The 22,818-nt window shown below is 41.2% G+C and overlaps 1 protein-coding gene across 2 annotated transcripts; it reads right to left on the bottom strand.

Moving 5' to 3' along the window:
* Positions 1-582: 582 nt before the first annotated feature.
* Positions 583-19,768, bottom strand: mrc1a (mannose receptor, C type 1a). 2 transcript variants are annotated; one of them, XM_028969560.1, is made up of 30 exons: positions 19,642-19,768; positions 18,977-19,378; positions 18,717-18,890; positions 17,560-17,715; positions 17,074-17,187; positions 15,782-15,925; positions 15,517-15,699; positions 15,264-15,421; positions 14,193-14,306; positions 12,265-12,380; positions 11,354-11,502; positions 11,020-11,219; positions 10,517-10,632; positions 10,344-10,425; positions 9,471-9,615; positions 9,320-9,358; positions 9,027-9,193; positions 7,973-8,037; positions 7,793-7,893; positions 6,152-6,291; positions 5,717-5,825; positions 5,467-5,639; positions 5,281-5,386; positions 4,967-5,199; positions 3,533-3,698; positions 3,271-3,423; positions 3,048-3,164; positions 2,797-2,958; positions 2,399-2,431; positions 583-2,316 (listed from the first exon to the last, which is right to left on the bottom strand). In XM_028969560.1, the coding sequence occupies exons 1-30, from the start codon at positions 19,706-19,708 to the stop codon at positions 2,078-2,080; spliced, it is 4,323 nt and encodes a 1,440-aa protein (XP_028825393.1). In that variant the 5' UTR covers positions 19,709-19,768; the 3' UTR covers positions 583-2,077. The 2 variants fall into 2 exon arrangements, with proteins under 2 accessions (XP_028825393.1, XP_028825394.1); XM_028969561.1 differs by having other exon boundaries at positions 9,027-9,190.
* Between the last annotated feature and the right edge of the window lie 3,050 nt (positions 19,769-22,818).

The raw sequence follows: 22,818 nt of genomic DNA, 5'->3' as shown, positions 1-22,818 counted from the left end.
TTTTTGCACAGTTTATTTTGCTAATTCATTGACTCTTCCCTAGTACATGTTCTGGAGTAATTTTGAACAAAGAATTCCCATTAAACTCAAAGTTCCTATTCAAATTGATTTCTAATAGTTGAATGAATTCTTTATCTGGCCAGGATCTGTCTGGATTTTGAAAAATTCTATTCTACATTTTAATGGCTTGAATGCCGTTAAAATGTCACTATTTATAGAATTTCACTATCAATTTTGTCAGAGTGAGATGTAATGTCAGGATCAGTAGGTGACAACATAGATATATACACACAATATATATACAGTACAGGCCAAAAGTTTGGACACACCTTCTCATTCAATGTGTTTTCTCATGGCCATTTACATTGGTAGATTCTCACTGAAGATATCAAAACTATGAATGAACACATGTAGAGTTATGTTCTTAACAAAAAGTAGAGACCTGGCCTCCACAGACACCAGACCTGAGCCCAATTGAGATGGTTTGGGGTGAACTGGACCTCAGAGTGAATGCAAAGGGACCAACAAGTGCTGAACTAAGTAGGTTTGGCTGTAATAACGAGCAAGCAAAGAATCAATGCATAACATTTTATAAGTAAGATTTAATTTTTTCATCTTGTATGTTAGAAAATTTTGTGCTAGACAAATAACATTTTTCATGTTACAGACCAGAACATCTTTTTTCTAGGAAAAGCACAGCTTCCTTACTGACGCCTGTATATATCACAGTTCATTGTCTACAGTTCTCGACAGTTCTATACAAAATGCCTCTTTGTATGGATGTGCCCTGTCTATACTTTTTTTTTTTTTTTTTTAAATAAGCAGGTAAATGGATGTTCCCCTGGAGATGATCACGGTTAAGTATCTTGCTCAGGAACACAATCAATTTAACCTGTGACTTTGTGGTTTTCCTTTTCTAGTTCAGAGGGAAGTGTCTTACCCACTAGGGTACTACCAGCCTGGTAGTAGCTTACCACTCCCTTAATGAACTAAGTTTACTTCAAAATGCAGTGGCTAGAGCTGTGACTGAATACCTCCAAAGTTGGGAATAACAAAAACAAAAAATGCAGCCTTTCCCCATGTTGCCTGTGGCTTCCGCCATGCTCTTTGTGACTGTTAATTGGCTGTAGGTTTAAGTATATGTGCCTCACCCTGCCATAGCTTACTGCGGCTATTATAAACCTGAGTGCGGCTATTATAAACCTAACCGGAACAAAAAATAAGTACATTATGTCGCTTCTGTTTTCCCAGCACTGATAAACTGTACAATTCTGTACTTTGATGGACCATGGAGATGGACTTCATATTAACCATGCAGTGACACCAGGAGATGGTCCCTCACTGGATTTATGTATATATGAATTTGTTTTTGTTCTTGGCTAAGATGACGAAATAGCTCAAAATAATGAAGTTAAATCCAGTCCAGAACTGCAATAACACTAATAATGGAAAACTGACTACAGACTATCACATACCATACACAAGTAAGGAATTATGTCTTACATTTTTTTGCAGAAATCAAATGCTTCTGAGAATGTTTAGAATTTATGTACAACAACATGAACTATCCTGAAGAAAAAAAATACAGTACAGAAATTAAGAGATGGTTTAAGATAACTCATGTCATGACTTTTTTTCAGCAGTAATGCAGACATTTTTATCATTTACAACAGAGACATTTACTTGCAGAGATACAAAAAAAGACAAAAAGCAGGAAAGCATACTTGCACAATGAGGATGTGAAAAGCAGGTCTGTAATACACCTTCCCAAAGGTATTTAACAAAAAATGTGAATGCAGGGAAACAGGATGAAATTGAAAGAATCAGGAAAACATCTGTGGTTTTACAGCCTGTTTTTAAAACAGGACAGAGAAATAAGTTTCCATGAGACAATGAGAGAGAGAGAGAGACCATCCGTCCATGAGAGATTAGAAGAGTTGTTCATATTTATCAGGCCTGCTTCAGGCTTTTGTCTTTATATCTAATTTCTGAAACAACCTCTATATATATATATATATGTTTGTCTATGAATGAAGGAATTTGGATATTGCCATTGTCATACTTCAGCTTTTTTGTCTTATGCACATTCATTTTGCTCTATGTGGGCCACAAGTCCCTTGGTGTCAATGGTTGTGGTGGCTCGCGAGGGGTCAGAGTTGAAGTAGAGAGTATTGTCGAAGGTGCATTCCCCAACCACTGGCTTGGGTGTTCGTTTGTAGAAGAGAAATGCTACCAGGCCCGCCATACCAATCACTACCATCACAACTGCCACAGCAATGCCAGCATAACCATGGGGAGCCTCCTTTACCTGTGGAACTATAATAAAGTAATCAGCAACACCAATAGTAGTCCTCTGTTCATAGAAAACACATGGATGAAAATCATTCAAATAACTTACCAACAACTGGTGCCTTCTCTGTTGGTATTACAGCTAGAAAAAACATACAAATATATAAACAGATGTAAGTACTTTCAAATATACGTGAAGTCAAGCATTCATTGAATATTCACCAAAAAAAAAAAAGTCAGGAGGAGGCAAGGAATATGTGCTATTCTGAAGTCCTGAGGTACGTCACCCTCTCATTTTACTTTCCAGGAATATTTCAAGAGCTGTGACAGGTTTCAGGTTCCTACAGTTATATGTTTAGTATGATTGGCCTTCAGTACTTTCTTTTTTACTTTCCATGCACTTTTTTTCTGGATACTTCTGAGAAAACATTTGAATTAATTCATCAGGAGAAAACTTCAGAGCTTCTTGTTATGCAAATATGATATTAGTTCAGGTGTATGGCTCACCTTTAGCAACTTTGCAGATGTAAGCTTTGTATCTGGAACAGCTGGATGTTCCCCACTCGCCTGTGTCTGAGGCAATTTCAACACATTCCCCATAGCTGTGTGCCCTCCTGGACCCCCAGTTGGTATAGTCCACCACAGTGTTATCAACCCACATCCATTCACCTATGACCGACAGTATATTTATCACAGTCTATTTATTTGTATCTTATGTACAGAGTTTGCATCAAGATGTCCCTGACCATAGCACTGACCATCATAACTGCGGTGCATGCCAATCCAGAAGGATTTTGTTCCATCCTGTAGAATCTCTAGGTTCTGGTGGATGAACTGGCTTTCAAGGGGGTCCTCAATGGTAACTAAGGAAGCACCTGTCAGTAAGAACAATTTGTTCTTACATTGGGTAACTTGGTTTAAACAGGATATTTTCTATTCATAAATTCATTATGATAGGCAGGTTGTACTTAGTTAACATACCGATACGCATGCATTCAACACTAGCATGGGCCCAGTTCTCCATGGAGGATGTCATGAAGGCGTAACAGTGGCCTCTGTAGGGTATCCAGGTCTTGCGTCTCTTGGGTTCAGGGCAATTTCCAGGAAGCTGTGGACTCTCAGTGGGAGGAACAACTATGAGAGAGGTTATGGGGAATTTATGGTAAGGCAATATGCAGGATTATTTTTTAAAGGGCTGCTCTTCATGTCCCTGTGGATAAATTGAGATGAATTGCATTTGTACCTGGGGAACGTTTGCAGAGGGAATAATAAGTACTGTTGCATGCAGCTGTCTTCCAGGTGCCATCAGTGTCAATGTAAACACAAGCCAAGTTTGCTCTAGGCTCCCCTTGGGCCCACTGAGAGTACTTCAGTAACCAGTTGTCCACCCAGCGGTAGTGGCCATGTGTCTTTAAAGGCAGAATATAAAAAAAGAATTACAACTCTATTTGACCAACACAAAGAGAAAATGACTGAAATACCTAAAAATCTATGTTGCTATAGCATTCTGTCACTATTCTATTATTCACTTCACTTTCGCTGTCAAGTTAAACAAAGTTAAACAGACACTGCGGCACAGCTTTTATCTGGATGCTGTAATATAAAAATTCTGTGTGATTATCATTCCGACACTGCGGCACAGCTTTTCACATATGGTATGGCGGGCGTGTGTCCTCTGCATTTAACCAATCACCCTAACTGAGCAGTGGGCAGCCAGGGGAGCAGTGTGTGGGGACAGTACCTTGCTCAAGGGAACCTCAGTGACATTTTGGTGGTTTGGGATTTGAGTCCACTTCCTTACCTGCTAGGCCATCTCTTCCCCCAGTAGGGGGAGAGGCTCTGGATGCTGTACAGTCCCCATAGTATGTGATCAGGAACAAAAAAAATCACCTGGATTACTTTACTGAGGTCCAGATTTAGAAGCAGGCAGTAGTTTAAACAACTGAGTTGTTTAAAAATGACTGATATGATTATGACTGTAAAGAATAATTCTCTTTATTTGTGACATTGTGAATCACGGGTTGTAGCAGCATCTCATTTTCTTAAGACATTTTAAATGTCATAACCATTATGGGACTGAAAAACACTGATTTGTGCACAATGCAACTTCAACTTCCTTCCTTCTTCCTTAACATGTCCCACCATTTAGCATGTTGCAAACTAACACACCTAGCACCTGGGCAAAAATAGAACCCACAGTTACCTAATTTTACAAGGTCTGACACTCAGCTTCAGTTGATCCTTGTATTAGGTTAATTAAAGTAAACAACACTAGCTTTAATAATATTAAAATATTATTCTTTGTTATAATTTGATTAATGAGGAAATTATACAGCATTGGATATATGTGTGTTTCCCCCCCCTGCTGCAAATCCTGTAACTAAAGATTTCAAGAAACAGTCCTGCAAATCAGCATGCACATTTTAGCTCCTTCCTGTGCACAGAATAGCTTAATCTCTGGGACACTGGTGGATTTCCTCCAATGAACTGCTTATTTCACTTCTTTCCAAAACATTTTAATTGGATTCAGATCATGACTTTGCATTTAGACTTGTGGTAGAATGACTTTGGATTGACTTTGAATTTCTCTTCCTTTTTTTTTTTTTTTTTGGACTTTTTTGGTGTATTCCATACTGTTATATGTGTGTATTCGTGAAGTATGTGTGTGATAGCCCACCAGATTGCTGTTGAGGCCAACCCATACTGGCTCATTGTATTGGTGCATTCTCAGTAGGGAGAGAGCCTGGCTGGCTGCATCCAGGATGCTGGCCAAATCTGCATCATCTGCTTTGCACTGCTTCCGAGCCTCATCCCAACTCATCTTCTCTGTCTGCAGCTTGTACGAGTCATTTCCCATCTTAAAGAAAGCCTTTGGGGATGCAGTGGTCACTGGAGGAACAATCTGAGAATCTGCCTCACAGAGGTCAGTAAGAGGTCAGCTTTTGCCAGGTATTTCTGCATTGATAACTGTGTATTGCTTTGTCCCCTCACCAAGGCTTCTTTTGCATATGAACCCATGTGGTGAGTGGCAGTTGTCCACTTTCCATGTGCCGGTCATTCTGGATGGACCTGACAGCATGACAGCACAGTCATACTCCTGTGTGTGAGAAAAGACTCGTTCATGACAGATTAATATGCAATTTGATCAATACGAAAAACCCTTTAGACAATAAGAACCTCTTCTCCGAATATGTGGACTCCACCCGGTATGGACACGGGCTGGCCTTTGGCCCAGTTGGCATAATAAAATCCTTTTCCATCTGTCCAGAGAAACCTCATCTCCCAGTTGACATCATTTAGTCCAATCCACATGTTACCAGCTGCATTTAACATCTGAGTGGTCAAAAATGCTGAAAAGCATAAAGAGAAAATGTCACAGCCCCCAATGTCCTGCATTCCCATGGTTTTGTGATGATCACAGCCTTACCTTGTTCACGTGGGTTGAGTACAGAAACAAGGTTTCCACCCTGGTTGATGCAGTATTCTCGAGCATCGTGCCACTTTTTTTCTAAGCTCTTACCAGCAAATTTATAGCACTGAATAGAAAACATGGAACAACATTCCCATGTTTGCAATATATTTGTGATATGTAAATTCATAATTACACTGTTTACAATTTTTAAAGATGGGGACACTGGATCAGGCTTTTGCCTTTATTGTGTGCTAGCCCTTAATCTAGTTACAGCATCTTTAGTATGTTGCTCTGGTCATTTCTATGGTATTGTTGATGAAATGTTCCACTTCTCAATCCATTTTATATAGTGTTGAATAAAAACATGTACAAAACATAAAAAGGTTAACCGTTAAAGCCTTCAAAAAGTACAGTTTGTGTTTTGTTGTTGTAATAAATACACAGAATCACCTTGCCCTGAAATGGAATCCATTCTGGAGCACAGCCTCCCTTTGGTGGGCTGGTAGGGGCAACAGTGCTGTTCACAAAATCCGAACTTCTTTTGCATATAAAGGGCAAGGGAACGCCACAGTTGATGTCATTCCAGAATCCTGTAACAAACAAGATTAATTTCTCTCATCATTCAGATGAAAAAAAATGGAATCTACTGATTTGCTCTAGGATTATTGAGATCAACTGTTTATGATAGTATGTAGTAAATAGTCAGATGATCTGTTTGTCACAGTCCCTGCTTCCTCTGAGCAGGGCGGTTATTGGCTGGGCTATCTAGCTGTAGTTCCTGACGAATATTTTGTAAAGTTAGGGAAGCCCAGGAACCTTTGCTGTTGCTTGACAGACATGGGGCTGGGCCATTCTGTGACTGCTGTGATCTTGGCGGGATCCATGGCACCCCCTCTGGACTCCGGTCAAACATGCACTTCTCCCTCAGAAACAAATGATACTCCAGTAGTCTCTTGAGCGCCTGGTGAACTTGAGAGGTGTAGAGGCGGTCCACCCTGCTGAGGAGGAGACTTTGTGGTCTTTGCTAGCTGCTATTCTGCCTGCACTCCTCTGGATGTGAGAATATTGTGAGTCAGGACGATGGGATCATAAGGTGTGAAAGTGAGGGAGAAGGAATTCCTTTCTTTGTGGAATGACCATGTTCTGAGATGAAGGGGTGCATGCAGAATTGCACCTGTCCAGACCCCAAGGGAGTGACCATCATGCCCCAGGGTTGGCTCTTGTGGGTTCACAGCAATTCACTGGTATATTAAGGTGAACCAGCACATCACCTCAGCCATGGAACTCTCCCGTTTCAAGGTCAACGACCAATCATGTTTCTGGTGGATGTCGCTAAGGGATCAGTGCCTGCAGTCAACCTTCAACACTGACAGCTTCGCCAGACATGGGCTGGTCTATAGGGCACTGCACAATGCATCACCATGCAGACTGACATCAAATACCAGCACTGTTTTTTTTACCCAGGGGACCTGGTCTGAGTTTGCCAATGCCCTCAAACACCAAGAAGCTGTGTTCACATTACATGGCTCCATTCAACATGGTCTGGTAGGTCAATCTGGTGACGTACTAGCTCTCACTTTCCTAGTCCATGAGACTTTTCCTCAGAAAAGCACGGTCTTCTCCTTCAGCCCTGGCCCCTTAGCCTCCCCCTTGCCTGGTGGATGGTTCACACCTGAACACCATTTGACCCTCATCCAGTCTGGACTGTTGTGTGCACACCCTGTCTTCTTCACACCCCATTACATTTGACATTTTCTTTCATTTACATGTTTTTATCATTTAATTATTAACACTGTATGATGGCTACACTTAACATCTTTGCAGAGATCATGGGGCAGTGGTGGCCTAGCAGGTTAGGAAGTGGACTCAAAGTGCATGGGTTCAAATCCCAAACTGCTCCCTGGGTTCCTTTCATGGCTGTCCACTACTCACCAAGGGTGAAATGCAGAGGACACATTTAATTGTGTGCACCATGTGCTTTGCTTGTTGTGCATCACAATAACAATCACTCACTTTCAATATCAATGGCCTTATTATCATATTAAGTTTACTACTTTGAGACTAACATTGCTCATTTACGTCTTTACTCACCCATTGATTTGTAAATGGAGACACAGTTCTCATCATTGTTGGCAAAATTTGGCTCATTGTGATCCCATGCTGTGTATCCCACTGGGGACCCATCCACCCAACTGCAACATGTCCCACATACAGAATCAGCTTTCAGTATGTTGATCTCTGTCCAGCATTCTGTGATTCTTTGTTTCTTACCTGAAGGACTTGTCCAGCCCTACAGTCATGCCAATGTAGTACTGATTCTCTTGCCCTCTGGAGATCTAGTTGGTACAGATGCAAGTCATTACATAACATAAAAGCTGTGAGTTTAGGATAATACTAAAAAGATTATGTCTCTTCGGATTCTTTGGGTAACAGAACATAAGTGGCTTGAGACGCAGGGTCAGTCAGTGTCATTAGGCAGCATAGGCAAATGGGTACCATCAATCCATTCCTGTGAGGCCACAGCACAGCCCCCTTCCTGTCTCCAGGGCTCTCAAGTGTCACACTCCTGCCACACATTGTATATCTCACACAGAAAAATAATTTGTAGGCTAATATACCGCAGTGCCCAATATTCCCCAGACCGCGGCACGGTAGCACCTCGCTATGAAACAAGCGCATCTCCTCTGGGTCATAGAGCCTGTTACTAAACAGGCCAATCATAGAAAAAAGAAAAAAAAAGAAAGGGCCTGGACAATAGCCAATAAAAAACTATTTCTAGATAAAATGCAGCACAATCATCAATGAAAAGGCACCCTGGAATTTCTCTCCTTATTCTTCAAAATGTAATGAAATCTTCCATAACTTCAAACACAGATTAAGTCATCTTCTGTTTTAATGTTACAAAAATTCACAACATGTTTGAGACAAACATTGACATCTTGCTTGCTGTTAAAAAATGTTGCCCAGATAATTAGAAACAGTTTTTCAAAGCTTAAACTTTTACTGCCAATTCCTGACAACACCTGTTCGGAACAAGTAGTCTCAGTCATATTTCGTTATCACAGAATAACTGGCATATTCTCACATTATAATCATCTCTCTCTCCAAATTGGCAGTTCATATTTAATTTAAGTTAAACATTTTAAGTAAAACATTTTAACATTTTAAATTCGCAATTGGTTCATTTAAATAAAAGAATATCTAAGACAAATAGATGTTAGTGTAATATATCTACACTAACAGTGGAATTTATTGTGGAGGGGGCACCACCTAAAATCTTGCTTAGGGCTCCAAATTTGTTAGGTTCAGCCCTGTTGAGACGTACCTGCCTCCAGAGAAACTTCCTTTCGGTCTGCCCTGTGATGACCACAAGATCTCCAAAGTTATTCTTGCAGTACGCTCTTGCATCAGCCATGGCCAGCTTGTCACTACTGATGTAGTACTGACTGTTGTTCCACTCCAGCCAACCATCCTTAGTCAAATTGAAATCTACTGTAATGGAGGTCGGACAATAATCATATTTGATTTCAACATAAATGATATACAAGAAGATGCAGAAACAGACAATAAATACACATGGAATTGACATAACACATGCACAGTGGGGCTGAGCAATACCTGCAGAGAGGGCAGTGGGTGCTGGTTTTGGAGTTTGTCCTGCAAATGTAAGTTCAACACATACAGTTTTAGAGGGGTTTACAAGGATGACAGATGCACTGCACAAACAAAACAGCAGGGTTTCACAACTGTACTTCAGTATCTAGCAGACCTTTGCGTATTTGGCAGATCCAGTCGTTGTATGCCTCACAGTCACGGTCATTCCACATGTGGCCGTAGTAAAAGCCTGTCTCTGCGCAGTGCTCATTGTCATTATAGTTGTTTGGCTCACCATAACTCCAGTTCTCAAAGTCAGACTATTGCAAAGAGAACAAATTCTCATCAGACATGGCACTAGTCCAAAACATGAAACTGAGGAATAGGCATCTCCTCTGCCTTCTATTGCACGATAGCTGAATCAAAACCCTTTAGGTCAACAACCAAACACACAAGGAGGAGTCATAATAACATTTAAACTGTCAAAAGCACCCCCATTTTAATATTTAATTGCAATTAATGATTTTGCGCTCATGTGTTTTGGGCAAGAGGGATATTTCCAGGCACAACACGATAATGTGACTTTATGTAATGGCATGTGTTGCTTTTCTCCTGTCCAGAATGTATCTTATCTGTACTTTAAGAAGATGAAAAGGACTAGTGTGTTTTCACTGGCTGAGAGAAAAAACTCAATTGTTATGTTGCTTTCCCTTGTCATTCACAGTTACATTTGAGAGGCCTTTGGTCCATTTGCACATAAAATAAACCCAGGTTTAACCCTGGTTAGACTTCTGGTGTAAAAGTGGTGAGAACCTGATACATAATCGTAAGTATTTCTGGTTTGATAATATTGTTTTGGCCAGAATATGACAAGCATTTTTTAATCTTGCTCATAAAATCTGGAAGCATGGTTTAGCCCAAATAATTAGTATTTTAATGAGTCTTGGAAAATACTTTGTTATTCAAGCTCAAATAATTTACATATAGAGAGAATAAAACCATGCAATACAGAAGAGACATGTCAGGATATCAGACAGGACAAACTCACAGGAGATTCATCACTCCACACAAAACCAGAATTAGAGTCCAACATGCTGAACCCAATCCAGGCAGGGTCATTACCACCAAACCTAACAGACACAACAGAGAGAATAAGACAGAGAGGGAGAATTTAAAATGAGTGAAGATGTATCTGCTGAAATCTGCAAAACAATCACTAACCCAATCAGGTTGAGATCATTGTCCGAGTGGAAACTCATCAGGTCACCTCCAATGGCCTTGCAGAAGTCCCGAGCCTCAAACCATGTCTTCTTATTTTCTGTAGCCTTCTTAAAAACCTGCAGGGCACCACAAACACACATGGGTAGTTTACAGGGAATATTGGCAATACAGGTGAAACATTTCCTGCTTGTGGGACTAATAAAGGATAATCTTTTTTTAACAAGACTCTTTGTCTTGTAAACTATGCTCTTTGATGGTGTGGTGTGAGCATGTTTTTGACAGGTTTTGCTTTAAATAAAATACATTCTGCTCCATGAATGCTAATTATGGTTTAAAACAGCATCACACAGCTCATTTACATTCTTCAGCAACTGCATGGAACTTTAGGTTTTGAGTGGTTAATCTGGGCCCAGTCACCACCATTATAGCTGAGTAAGCTTGAGAGTCTGATGTCCTGAGAAAATACCAGAATAGCCAGGCCAGGATTTATTTGGGAAGTGTACCTTAAAGCAGAAATGGGATTTGTCCTTGGCTGTCCAGCCTGTGTGGCAGGTCAGGGGTTGCGTGGTGGGGGGCTCTGCAGTAGTGCTGACCCCCTCTGCCAATTTTTTACAGATGTACTTCTGTTTATTGTTGCAATCCACAATATCCCATAATCCTGCTGATGTACCAGTTAGCATGGCAACGCAACCTTGGTGTCTGTCTGTAACACATTAACAGAACAACAAAGGAAATGAAAGCCACATTCACAGTCATTCAATCTGAAATTGCTTATGAACACGAACGATTGTTTGAATGATGAAGTATGGCTTAACTCTGCCTCATTAACACATATACCTGGCATCCCAACATTGAAGTGTGTGAATGTGACTTTGTTGCCGCTGCTCCATTTGAAGTGATCAGGGTTGTGCATGTTGGACATGGCCAACCAGAAATATTTCTCTGGCCTCAGGCCCACCAGGCTGATGAGAAAGGCGTTCTCGTAGCTACCAACAGAACCACAAAATCACCCTCACAGTTAAAATATATTTACATTTAGACACATTTGCATACATTTGTGGCATTTGCCAGATGCCCTTATGCAGAGCGACTTTCAACTTGCATAAACGTCACCGTCGTAGAATGTTGTTAAAAACTTAAATTGTTTCTGTATTGTATTCTGTAATAGTAAGTTACAACAAAAGCAGAATCATTATTAGGTGTTACTACCCATTGTATCAAACCAGTATCGTTTCTTATAGGTACACTTGTACAAAGGAATTGATTTTGTATGATTATATTTAGGTATATGATATACCAAAAAGGTGCTAATTATCATTAAATTCCAGTTGAAACACAATAATTTTCTAAGGCAGAATCAGCTGTGTAGGAGTCTTAGAACTTGGAGAGGAACACCCAAACTGCTGTCAGGTTGTGGAAGAACATTTCATGAGATGAAAAAACACATCACTGGAAGATGTCCGGCACTGATTTTTGAGAGAAAATGGATTTAACCATTTTTGAACAACGCTGTAATATAACAATATGCGCCGTGAATACTGTCCAGATGCATCTTATGTGGTCAGTTCTCCAAGTTTTTTGGAACAACCTACCAGCAGAGATCCTTAAAAATGTTTGCAGGTGTACCTAGAATAATTTATGCTATTGTCACACAAAAAATATGTACATGCAGCTCTTTTATGGTACTTATTGTTCAATAAAAAATTATTAATGAATAAAGGGGTGGGACAATAGGGACAAATTAGTACCGGTTTGCAACCTCCACCATTCTGGACGAGCTCTCTGTACATGCCACCTTTGCTTCATCAAACTTTTTTGCTTCTGACCCAATGAGGTAGCAGTGAGAGGAATACCTCAGCCAGCCCTGAGAACAGAGAGGGTAAGAGTGAACATGAATGCTTACAGGGGTGAAGCACAAAACTCTGAACCTTATACAGAGCAGGCATCATTAGCCTTTCCTGCTCATTATGACACCCTGGAGGCAGCTTCTGGCTGCCCTGTACAAAAATTCAAATACAGTTCAAAGTATGTGAACCCTTTTGAATTTCAGTGGTTTTGTGCATTAATTTGTCATAAACTGTGATCTAATCCTCACTGTCTCACGGTTCCACTAACAATGTGTGTTGTTTATGGTTTTTGGTTTTTGATTATTATTTTATGCACATTATATTTCCCTTGACTTAGGTTAAGATCTAATCACATTTTGCCAAATTAATGCATAAAACCATGAAATTCCAAAAAGGATTCACATACATTTTATGCTGATATGCTGTTCGGTCAAAATCATGGACCAACATACTCTGTGTGTGTGTGTTTTCCTACTCGCTTCTCCAGGAAGTGAACTTCAGCATTGTCAGAGCTCTGGCAACGTGTGATATACCAATAATAAAAGCTGAGTAGTCAGAACTGTTTTGATGACTCCTTGTTTTTAAGTTAGTTTGTATAAATGTCCTGAAAGTGGTAAAACAGTAACAGGAAATGCTTTGTCAGCTAACCTACAGGCCCAACAAAAAGATCTCGAGAAAAAAGATTGAACTGGGAACCTTCTATAACTCCTCTAATCTCTGTTACTGCACTGACATCTGTATTCTTGCTTAAAGAAAGTGAAGTTATTGTCATTGTGATACACTGCAGCACAGCACACGGTGACACAATGAAATGTGTCCTCTGCTTTTAACCATCACCCTTAGTGAGCAGTGGGCAGCCATGACAGGCGCCCGGGGAGCAGTGTGTAGGGATGGTTCTTTGCTCAGTGGCACCTCAGTGGCACCTTGCCGAATCGGGATTCAAACCTTCTGATTACGGGTCAGCTTCCTTAACAGCACTCTCTCATTGCACTCTTATGCACTCTTACTCTCATTGCACTCTGCACAGTCTTGTCCCACTCTTCCATCTCTGCAGGACACTGGGGCAGTGGTGGCCAGGCGGTTAAAGAAGCAGCCCCCAAATAACCACCTGTTTAAATTCGCAAAATCAGGCAAAAGATTCCAAAGTATCATGGCCAGGACTGAGAGACTTAGGAGGAGTTTTATCTTCAGGCCATAAGGATGCTAAACATGGACATGCCACCACACCTCACACCCTGACGATCTGAATGTTCACTGTTGTCTTCTGCAATCTGGTACTGTTACATTGGTTATTGTACAATTTATGCACTTTAATAGAATGCATTGCCACTACCCAATGATGTCTGGGTCTTATGATCTCATTGAACATGAATATCTTTGCTTGCATTATAGCTTGCTTACCTTTTTACTACTATTTTACTAGCCTTTGTGCCACAGGGTGCAAGTAGGCTAAAATGCTCAAACTGAAAATGCACAGTTTAATAAATGAAAAGAACAAAATGCAATGGTTGATACATACAGACATCAAGAAACAGCATAATAACACCAACTTATGAAGGGTTCTAATCAACCATGCAAAATGAGCAACAGCTGGGGAGGGGAATCGGACCCTTATGGCTAGTCCAAAAGCTGCCTTGGCATCACAGTCTTATTTCTTTTTTTTTTTTAACATTACAAATGTAATGTTAAACCAGAGGATCTTTTACAAAAAAATAAATAAATCTGACTAAGAAAATATACGTGTGTAACACTGGTATGTTTAGTGGTTCACTTGCTGACTGAGGAGTCATATATGTATGAATATGCTAGTGCACTCAGAAAACTCTCACCATCTGACATCCTGTACTCTGAACCGACTGTCCATCTGTAGCTTTAGTGGATGCTTTCTTCTTACAGATGTATCCAAACTGGCTCTCACACATGTAATCCATCCACTTTCCACCCTGTTGGGTAAGACAGGGACAGACACAAAGACAGTAACTCAGTGCTTTCAGTTACATTTTATGGTTAGAGTATGTTTAATGTTATTGCATGTAATCAATTTCTTTGCACAAACCAGAATGTTTTTCCCATATAACATCTGAAGTTTTGAACTAAGGTATGTAGGTTCCAGGTTTCCAAAAACACTGTAAAAAGTCGGTGTGATTCTGGGTGCCTGGTCAGTGGGCTGGCACGGCTCTCAGACCGACCCTGAGAGGCCCTCGCCCATGGGGCTTGTATGGAGCTGTTGTGACTCCTGTGCCAGGTATGGTGGAGTGTGTGTGGAGTGTGTGTGAAGTGTGTGCGCTGTCTGAGTGTGTGTTCCGCGGTATGAGTGTAACATTTCCTTTCCCGTTTCCACTTTGCCCCAAGTAGAGCCCTATGTGTCTGTCCAGGTTAAATAAAATGGTTTTAGGTTTAAGCACTGCGCCTGGTGTTGTGACACAATACTGGACCATTCCATTGGACCCAGCAGGAGCTCCCCTGCAGGTAAGACTGGACGCTAGGGTCATGCGCATATGCCTACTGTGCAGATTGTCTGCAATGCAGGCACGTAGCGGCAGAGGGGTGCAGCTTACATAGGCCCACCGAGAGGTTGCTAAAGGGTGACTACTAATCCCTCCCTGCCTCCTTGAGGGTATGTCGCGTGCAGGGGAATCCCAGGCCCGGCACCCATGTTCCTGGGCGGGGCCCACTCGGGAGATGTGCCTTGGGGGAAAGTACTCCCCAGCAGGGAGAACCTGCACCAGTGGTCCAGGTCTGCTATTGTTGCAATCTGATTGCTAGGATGAAGTGTAAGTTATTTAAAGTTGCTTAATCTGCACAATGGCACAGTTACAATGGTCTTGGTGAGGGATTACCAATGACAGTGTCCAATGAGACAAGGTTAATATGACTAGTTTAAAAGACAAATGCTGCACCTTTCCCTCCATCAGTACACAGTCCTCTTGCAGGTTGGTGGCATGGGAGGGCTCTCCTGGTTGCCATTTGGTAAATGTGACATATGACCGATCCGACCATTCAAACAAGTTCTGAGTGTTTTGATCATTCAGTCCAATCCAGAGTTTATCAGATTCCACTGAAGGCGTAAGAGGGACACACACATTTAATAACACACCACAACATGTAGGGTTGACTAAATTGTACAGGAATTAAGGATAATCCAAAACTCACAGTATCCAGTTTGGGATATCAGGAAACTGTGCTCCTCGATGTTGCTGATGCTGACCAGGTCAGCCCCGTCCTTGCGGCATGTAGTGAGGGCATGCTGCCACATCTTCCTGTTCCGCTGAAGGGAATAGCAGTGCCCGTTATAAGGCACCCAGCCGGCTGGGCAAAAACTTGGCTCATTCTTAGCTGCCCGGAGAGGAGGGTATTTAATGAGGACTTTCATCTTGGATGTTTGTATGATGTATGTGTCTTTTATATGGGTCCTTACGTTGTATTACAGGTGTATGACTGGTAGAGTTGCCCCTGCGGCATATGTACCCCATTTTCTTACTGCAGTTGATGCTTTCCCATTTAGAGGCCTTCCCGGGATTCAGCACAGCACAGTTCAGGCCAGGCTCTGAAGAGGGGTGACCTGAACAAGAGCAATAAGATGAAAACTTGCATGCATATGCTAAGTCACACAGAATTTGATGGTAGGTGTTACCAGGGAGCTGAAAGAATCTGGCTTTGCTGATCTTTTGCTTCAGATGGACCAATGACATACAATATTGCGTATGCATGCGCTATCCTGGAAGTGGGTTTCTCCCATTTTCCTCCATGAGTTTATAGTACAGATTTTTTTTTATAGATTTTTCTTCTGTGCAAAAAGGGTAAAAGTGTGGGAAGTGTCAACAGTAAGGCCTGAAAAAGCCCAGCAATTTGTGGCTTCAATTTAATAATTTCTTTATACTGTACAATGATACTTCTTTACAGATGTATCGTTGACTACAGATGGTGCCAAGAAAAAAGTCCAAGGAGCTCAGTGAAACTCTAGTCAGGAAGGTAGCCATTTCTAAACAACTACTGATTCCTAGTCATCTGTTCAAACAATTGTACTTAAGTAAAGGCTATTGGGAGGTGTTACCACAAACAATAACTGTCAGACAATAACCGTCAGACAATACCTGTCATCCACAACTGCGTGAAAATGATTAAGTTGCTCAGGAACTTCCAAAACACTGGGGTTACTATACAGCCAAAGCGAGTTTTACATGACAATGGACTGAGAGCATGCCATTTGGAAGAGTGAACTTTCAAATTCATGAACACTCTACTATTAAACGTGGTGTTACCTTCATGATTGGGGGGCTGTTTTTCTTCCAGTGGTACTGATACATTGCTGATACTGGATTGAAAAATGGTATGGAGAAAGAGGACTGTTGGGGAAGGACAGGCAGGAGGAATAGAGGAAGACCTAGTAGGAGGTTTATGAGAAAGGACATCCAAGAGGTCCCAACACATACCAAATAACATACCAAATCAAAGTCAAGGGTTATTCTGTAAAGCTCTTATTAGCAGATGTCTCAGGGAGCCTTGAGGACAGCAGTAGGATGGTCAAACACCAATTGAATATTTTAATATAATATAATAAAGCACTCTATCTCATACCTAATGTAAACAAGATCACAGGCATCTTGAAGGTACCGCAGCTTGAGTTTTGTTTTGGTGAAAGGCCAATAAAAGATCTGTTATTGACCACCTCAAGTTTGCAGCAGCATGTCAGTCAGTGTCTGCACTCACCTGGTGCCCAGTTTAAATATCTGAACGGGCTTCCATTGCTCCACTGCCAGCCACTCTCAAAGTCCAGGCTGTTGAGACCAATCCAGAGTGTCGTTCCAATGAGGTTAGTTAGCCCTTCAGACAAGAACAAAAATCCTGATGCATCCACACACCCTACCACCACTGATTAAAACCCATAATACCAAGCTGCTCCAGGAGGAATGTACCTGTAACTACTGAGTGTAATAACCCTGAACTCAACAAAAAGAGCAAACAATAATTATTTCATAAATATATGTATGTTTTGCATAAATATTTATCACCATGGAAATATCATTGGAGAAAAAAATCATGTAATTTATTACCTGTGTAAATGTCAAAGCTATTCACTCTTCTAGAAAGCTTTTTTGTGGCATTCAAATAAATGACAAAATGCATAGTGTACTACTGCTTAGTTTGAACTATACATCTCTCAAATATACATTTTATATTATTATAAATTTGTACCTGAGAGGTATGACTGTTCATGGAGCTCCACAATGCTGAGCAGGTCCCCTCCCTGTTGCTGGCAGCTCTTGCGGGCCTGGTGCCAGGTGAGGATGGCCTGAGTGTTCCTCTGGTACAGAACACCCGTCACTGGATCGCTGTCCCAGCCTGTTGTGGCTGAAGAGAAAGAAAAGCAGAATGAGCTGTAGCTGCGTGATGGAGGAATGTGGTGTTTGGCAGTGAACTACTAACCTCGATTGCATACTCTGGTGTTGTCATTTCATGGAATGTATTAGTGTTGTAATTTAACGGTATTTGTGTGGGGTGTTGCTCTTTTTTTATTATTGATCACATACATCTTATGCGGCTGTGCTTGCTTATGAGGAGATGAAGCAATTAAAGGGACTATAGATAGAACATAGAAAAAAATGTCAGCTATAGTACATCTTAGACTCACTGGTAGTAAATTGGGGAAACTATAATAAAGAGAAGGCAGGGGGAAGTGTGATTCCCTGTCTCTTCCTGTGACAGTTTTTCTGCTGTTTTAACTCAGTCCTTGGTGTGGGGGACAGGAAGTTGTGCTGGCATTTGTGTGTCAGCAGGTCAAAGTCCAGGCTTAGTTAAAACTGTCCACAGCTCCACACAGAACACAGGAAAATACTCCATAAATTCCAATGGGCGCTGCGTCTTTGTTTTACTGTTGACATGTCAGTTTTGTTCCTTCGCTGAGGAAGTCACTGCAAATCTCTACTGTGACCTGAACTACTTATTTAAGGCCTTTTTACTGGCCTTACATTACTGTGACAATATAAACAAATAACAATAATTGTAAAGTGAAAGTGGTAATATGTTTAGGTGGATATATGGAGATGTGCTAAAAGGTCTCGGAGTTGGTTTCTGTCAACTCTGCAAACCAATGAATGATCTCTTACAAGCAAAAGTCTACAGATGGAGAATAATATTGCATTGCTGTTCAAAGACCAATAGGAGAATATATACTATATACACCATGTCATTGTTTCTGCTATAAATCTTTAGGAAAATCCATTTTTGATTGACATTTGTGACAGGTTTTTTGTTACATTAACAAAATTGCTTGCAGCATAAATGGTTTGTATTTGCACAGCACTGTACACGAGTGAATATGAAGACAATGTGTGAATGGAGAGATGACTTACATTTAGATGGGCAGAAGCCCCACTTCTTGTCCTTTTGATAGTCTGTCTCTGTGGCGCACCAGAGCTGACCATCTGAACGGCCATCAATTGTGCACTCAGCATACCATTTTTCATTAAATTTAAATGGAAACTGGCATGGAGCCCCATAGGCATTTCCCATAAGGCTGACAATCTCTATTAGAGAAAAGAAAAGTGATCTTGTGTCCAAAAAAACAGGAACTTTAAAAAATAAAGTGTACAATTGTGCAACTTCTTCCTACCCTCATAACCATGGGAACACAAGTTATTCTTGGTGCCAAAGATCTGCCAGCGACTCCAGGAACCAGAACCAGAGTACACCATGATATTTTTCTCATTGCGGTTGCCATAATTGAAGTGAAGCATTTTGCCCTTGAGTCCAAACAGCGTCTGGTTCTTGCACTCCCAGTGCTGCAAGGGACTCTCTTCATTGCAAGGGAACAGCAGAACCTTCATCCAGTCCTTCAGATCCTGCGCTCCCAGACAGAGTTTGAGTGACAGGCTGAGCAGCCGTGAGCCAGAGGTCCAGCGAAAGCGTTGTGCCTCTGACTGAGGATCACATTCAGCAACCAGGACTGAGGTGGCACTCACTGCCTTCACACACCTATTATGGTCCTCGTTGTAGATCATAAATGAGCTGCTGTCTACAGAATCATTCAAGAAATGTCCTCATTTAGATAAGTGGAATATGACTGTTACAACATCTGTTACAACATCCAGCATTGAAATAAACAACATTTTGTCAGAATAATTCAGCAAATATTTCTGTAAGTAAAGTTGTAATGGTTTTAACAAGATTTCACACACAAAGAAAGCAGTTTCTTCATATTCTAAGGGTTAAGGAGTTGAGTGGCATGAAGTAAATAAAGTTGATCTCACATTTATACCCTCATTCACACAAACCCACCTATCTGACAGGTGTGCCTGAAGTAGAGACAGCAGAGCAGCAGACATCGAGCTGTGGAGATCCTCATCCTCTCAGTGTGTCTCCAGAGATGAACGAAAACTGCTGGAGATGCCAGTAGATGCCCAGTTGCTGTTCTTGTATGAGTAACACACCCCCAGACACACCTCAGTTAGACACAGAAAGTGTATCCTGTCACATGGTAGCACTGTGCTTTTGAAGAAGCTGACCACACAGCAACATACTGTATGGCAATTCATACACATAACCTGTCAAAAGACTTTGTATTGTTGAACTGGTAAAAATAATCTAAATGATACAAGAATTCCAGTATGTCCTACAAAACAATGTTATTAATGATCTTTCTCATAATACTAGTTTAAAATTAAAAAAGGTATGAGTTATGTGTTTTTATACATTTCTATTCCCAAATAATCCAATATCACTTCCAGGACAGAAAACTAGGACACGTGGCAAAGATGACGTTTTTACAGATCATGAATAAATGGCACAAACAGATAATATGGGACTAGAGTGAACAATGAATAGAGGAGAGAAAGGGGTAAGGAATAAAATGCTGAAGTAAGGAGGTCGCTGGAGGAATGTGTGAAGAACACAATGGCAGAGCACAAGAGTGAAGGAAATCCTGTTTCCTGCTCAGGAAAGAGACAGAAGGCCAGGGCATGTGAGAGTGATGTGGACGTCCCTCTCTTGCCATGGACCTGACAAACCAGACAAACCAAAAAAATATGGAAACATAGATGGTATTCTATTTGAACCAGATAAGTTCCATAAGTGGAATAAGTTCAAAAACACCAGGACTCTTCCTAGAGCTGGCCGGCCACCTAAACTGAGCAATCTGGGAAAATAGGTCTTAGTCAGGGAGGTCTCTTACTCTGTCAGAACTCCAGAGGTCCTTGTGTAAACAGAGGAGAACATTCTAGAAGGATGAGCATCTCTGCAGCAATCCACCAATCAGGCCTGTATAATAGAGTGCCACTCCTTAGTAAAAGACACATAGCATGAATGCCAGGCGTAACGTTTGGAGGAAACCAGGCACAGCTCATCACCAGGCCAATACATGTTTTTCAGCTGCAGGAACTGGTCTAGTCAGACTAGTCAGAATAGAGGGAAAGATGACTGCAGGAATGTACAGAGGATGCTGCCCGCTCATATTCTCAGAGACGCTAGACTTCTTTGTAGGACTTATTGATCCTGCCTTTTAAACACAACCTTTGCCTGCCCTCGACTTTGAGTTTGCCTGTCCCCTTTTGCCTGTATGCTGCCCCACCTTACTGCTGCCATAGCCAAATATTAGATTTCGCCTGTGCCACCCAAGATGCCCCCCCATCCGACACACGCTCCCGGACCATCCTCAAGCCAGCCGTCTTGCTGTTCTCCTCCACCCCGGTCCATCCCAGCCTCATCCCTTCGCCTCTTTCCCGGTGCTCCACACTGAGTTCCCCTCCCGCCGTGCTGTGGCGCGTCCTCTGCCCCACTCCCGTTCTCACTCACCTTCTGCCTCCCTCCCACAGGCCAAGCGCCTCCGGTCATCCTCCCCAGCTCTTCCAGTGTCCACTGCCTGTGTGACGACTTGTCCCCCCGCTCCAAGCATGTCTGCATGTCTGCATCCCCGAACTTGCGCAATGACAGCTTCCCATCCAAAATGATGGAGATTGAGAAGAGGAATGAGCGAAACTGGGATTTGAACCTGGGACTTCTGGTTCACAGGCGAGTGTGTTAACCTCTAGGCTACTACCACCCAGATCACATTGTCATTATGGGGTATTGTGTGTAGAATGTGCTTCATATCGTCTATGACCACTGACAGTGAAAGGATGGTAAAAAGGCAGAAAGAAATAATAAAGAAAAAATCAGAGACACACATACACACACCTCAAGGGAGCCAGAGTGGGGGAGGATGAACACTGATCAAAGTATCCTGTTTTGCATCATATTATTATGCATATCACTTAAGATCAGGATCCTCCTCACTGATACATGAAAATTTTGGAAAACAATTATTTGGGCAATGGGATGTGTACATTTTAGCATTGTAGGCAATAATGTTATATTTTGAACATGGGTCATAAATAAATGCATCAAAATAAAATATTTAACAGCAAATATAATGAAAAAAGACAACTGACAATTCACACTAAGTAAAAATTTGTGTCTATGTGCATCCAAAAAAACCCAAAAGGATAACATCATAAAATGTACAGAGGAAAAAGCACGATTAGTACCTGGGAAGCTGTAATTGCCCACAAACTGACTTTCTACCATGACTTTCAACTGATAACAAAGTGTGTCTATATACAAAATGCAGTTTGTTGAGAAAGAAATATCTGTGGACATTTTGTAAATGAAATGTTTTGGCAGCTCTTTAGAGTGGATCAGTGAGTAAGTTTTGTTTAGCCAGTCTATGAAATTGAAGGTGATTTTCAAGCGGACAGCAAAGTCTGAAGAGGGCCCCTCGTTTTTTTAGCTGCTAAGGCACAGGGCTTGCATGACAAAGGTAACAGAGGCTCGAAATGTGTTCCCTCAGAACAGGAACATAAACAGAAAATGATGTATTTTCATCTGTTGCTTCTGTTTTAAAACCAAAACCAATATGTTGTTTGTTAAACACTTAATCAGACTTTTACCTATATGCCATCTCAGTGTTTTACAGTCTGTGGTCCTGCACACGTGCATGCATCCCCAACTGATTACTACAGAACTGAGTTCTTGGGTTCTTGAACAGAGTAATGGAAAAACAGTAGAAGTACTATTACTTCAACGAAATGTAACTGAAGTGAACAGAAGAAAAGTTAAAAATGTACCCAAGCAAAGTAAAAGAAATGTTTCTCAATTTTAATGTTACTTAGGGTAACAGTTGCTTATTTTAACAGCAGGGGTGAGGATACTCCTGTATACTGCAAAGATTTTGAACTGTATTTTGAGAAGAATTAATATAACTCCTTTATAAAATAAAATGTACTAACAAAATTAATTACACATGCTTCAGCACACAAGATATTTGAGTGCATCATATTTGCTTTCTTTGAAACAATTGAAACCCTTATAATACCTGCTAATTCCAGGTCTTTCTGAAGCTCACCACAAGTGGTCCTTGGCTCTTGGGGAACCCTTCTGATAGTTTTTTAAGTCTTAAAGCTTGTGGGGAGCACCTGGCCG

This window comes from Denticeps clupeoides, chromosome 2, assembly GCF_900700375.1.
Source record: "Denticeps clupeoides chromosome 2, fDenClu1.1, whole genome shotgun sequence".
Taxonomy (NCBI): domain Eukaryota; kingdom Metazoa; phylum Chordata; class Actinopteri; order Clupeiformes; family Denticipitidae; genus Denticeps; species Denticeps clupeoides.
The sequence above is the reverse complement of the archived record's forward strand: the minus strand, read 5'-3'. Positions and strand labels throughout refer to the sequence as shown.

Excerpts from the sequence above, each read along its gene's own strand:
- mrc1a (XM_028969560.1), bottom strand. The coding sequence starts at position 19,708 with ATGAGGATCTCCACAGCTCGATGTCTGCTGCTCTGCTGTCTCTACTTC. Across the intron at positions 19,379-19,641 it reads CAGGCACACCTGTCAGATAG|ACAGCAGCTCATTTATGATC; the intron begins GTGGGTTTGTGT and ends ATGATTCTGTAG. Across the intron at positions 5,387-5,466 it reads TCCACATATTCGGAGAAGAG|GAGTATGACTGTGCTGTCAT; the intron begins GTTCTTATTGTC and ends TCTCACACACAG.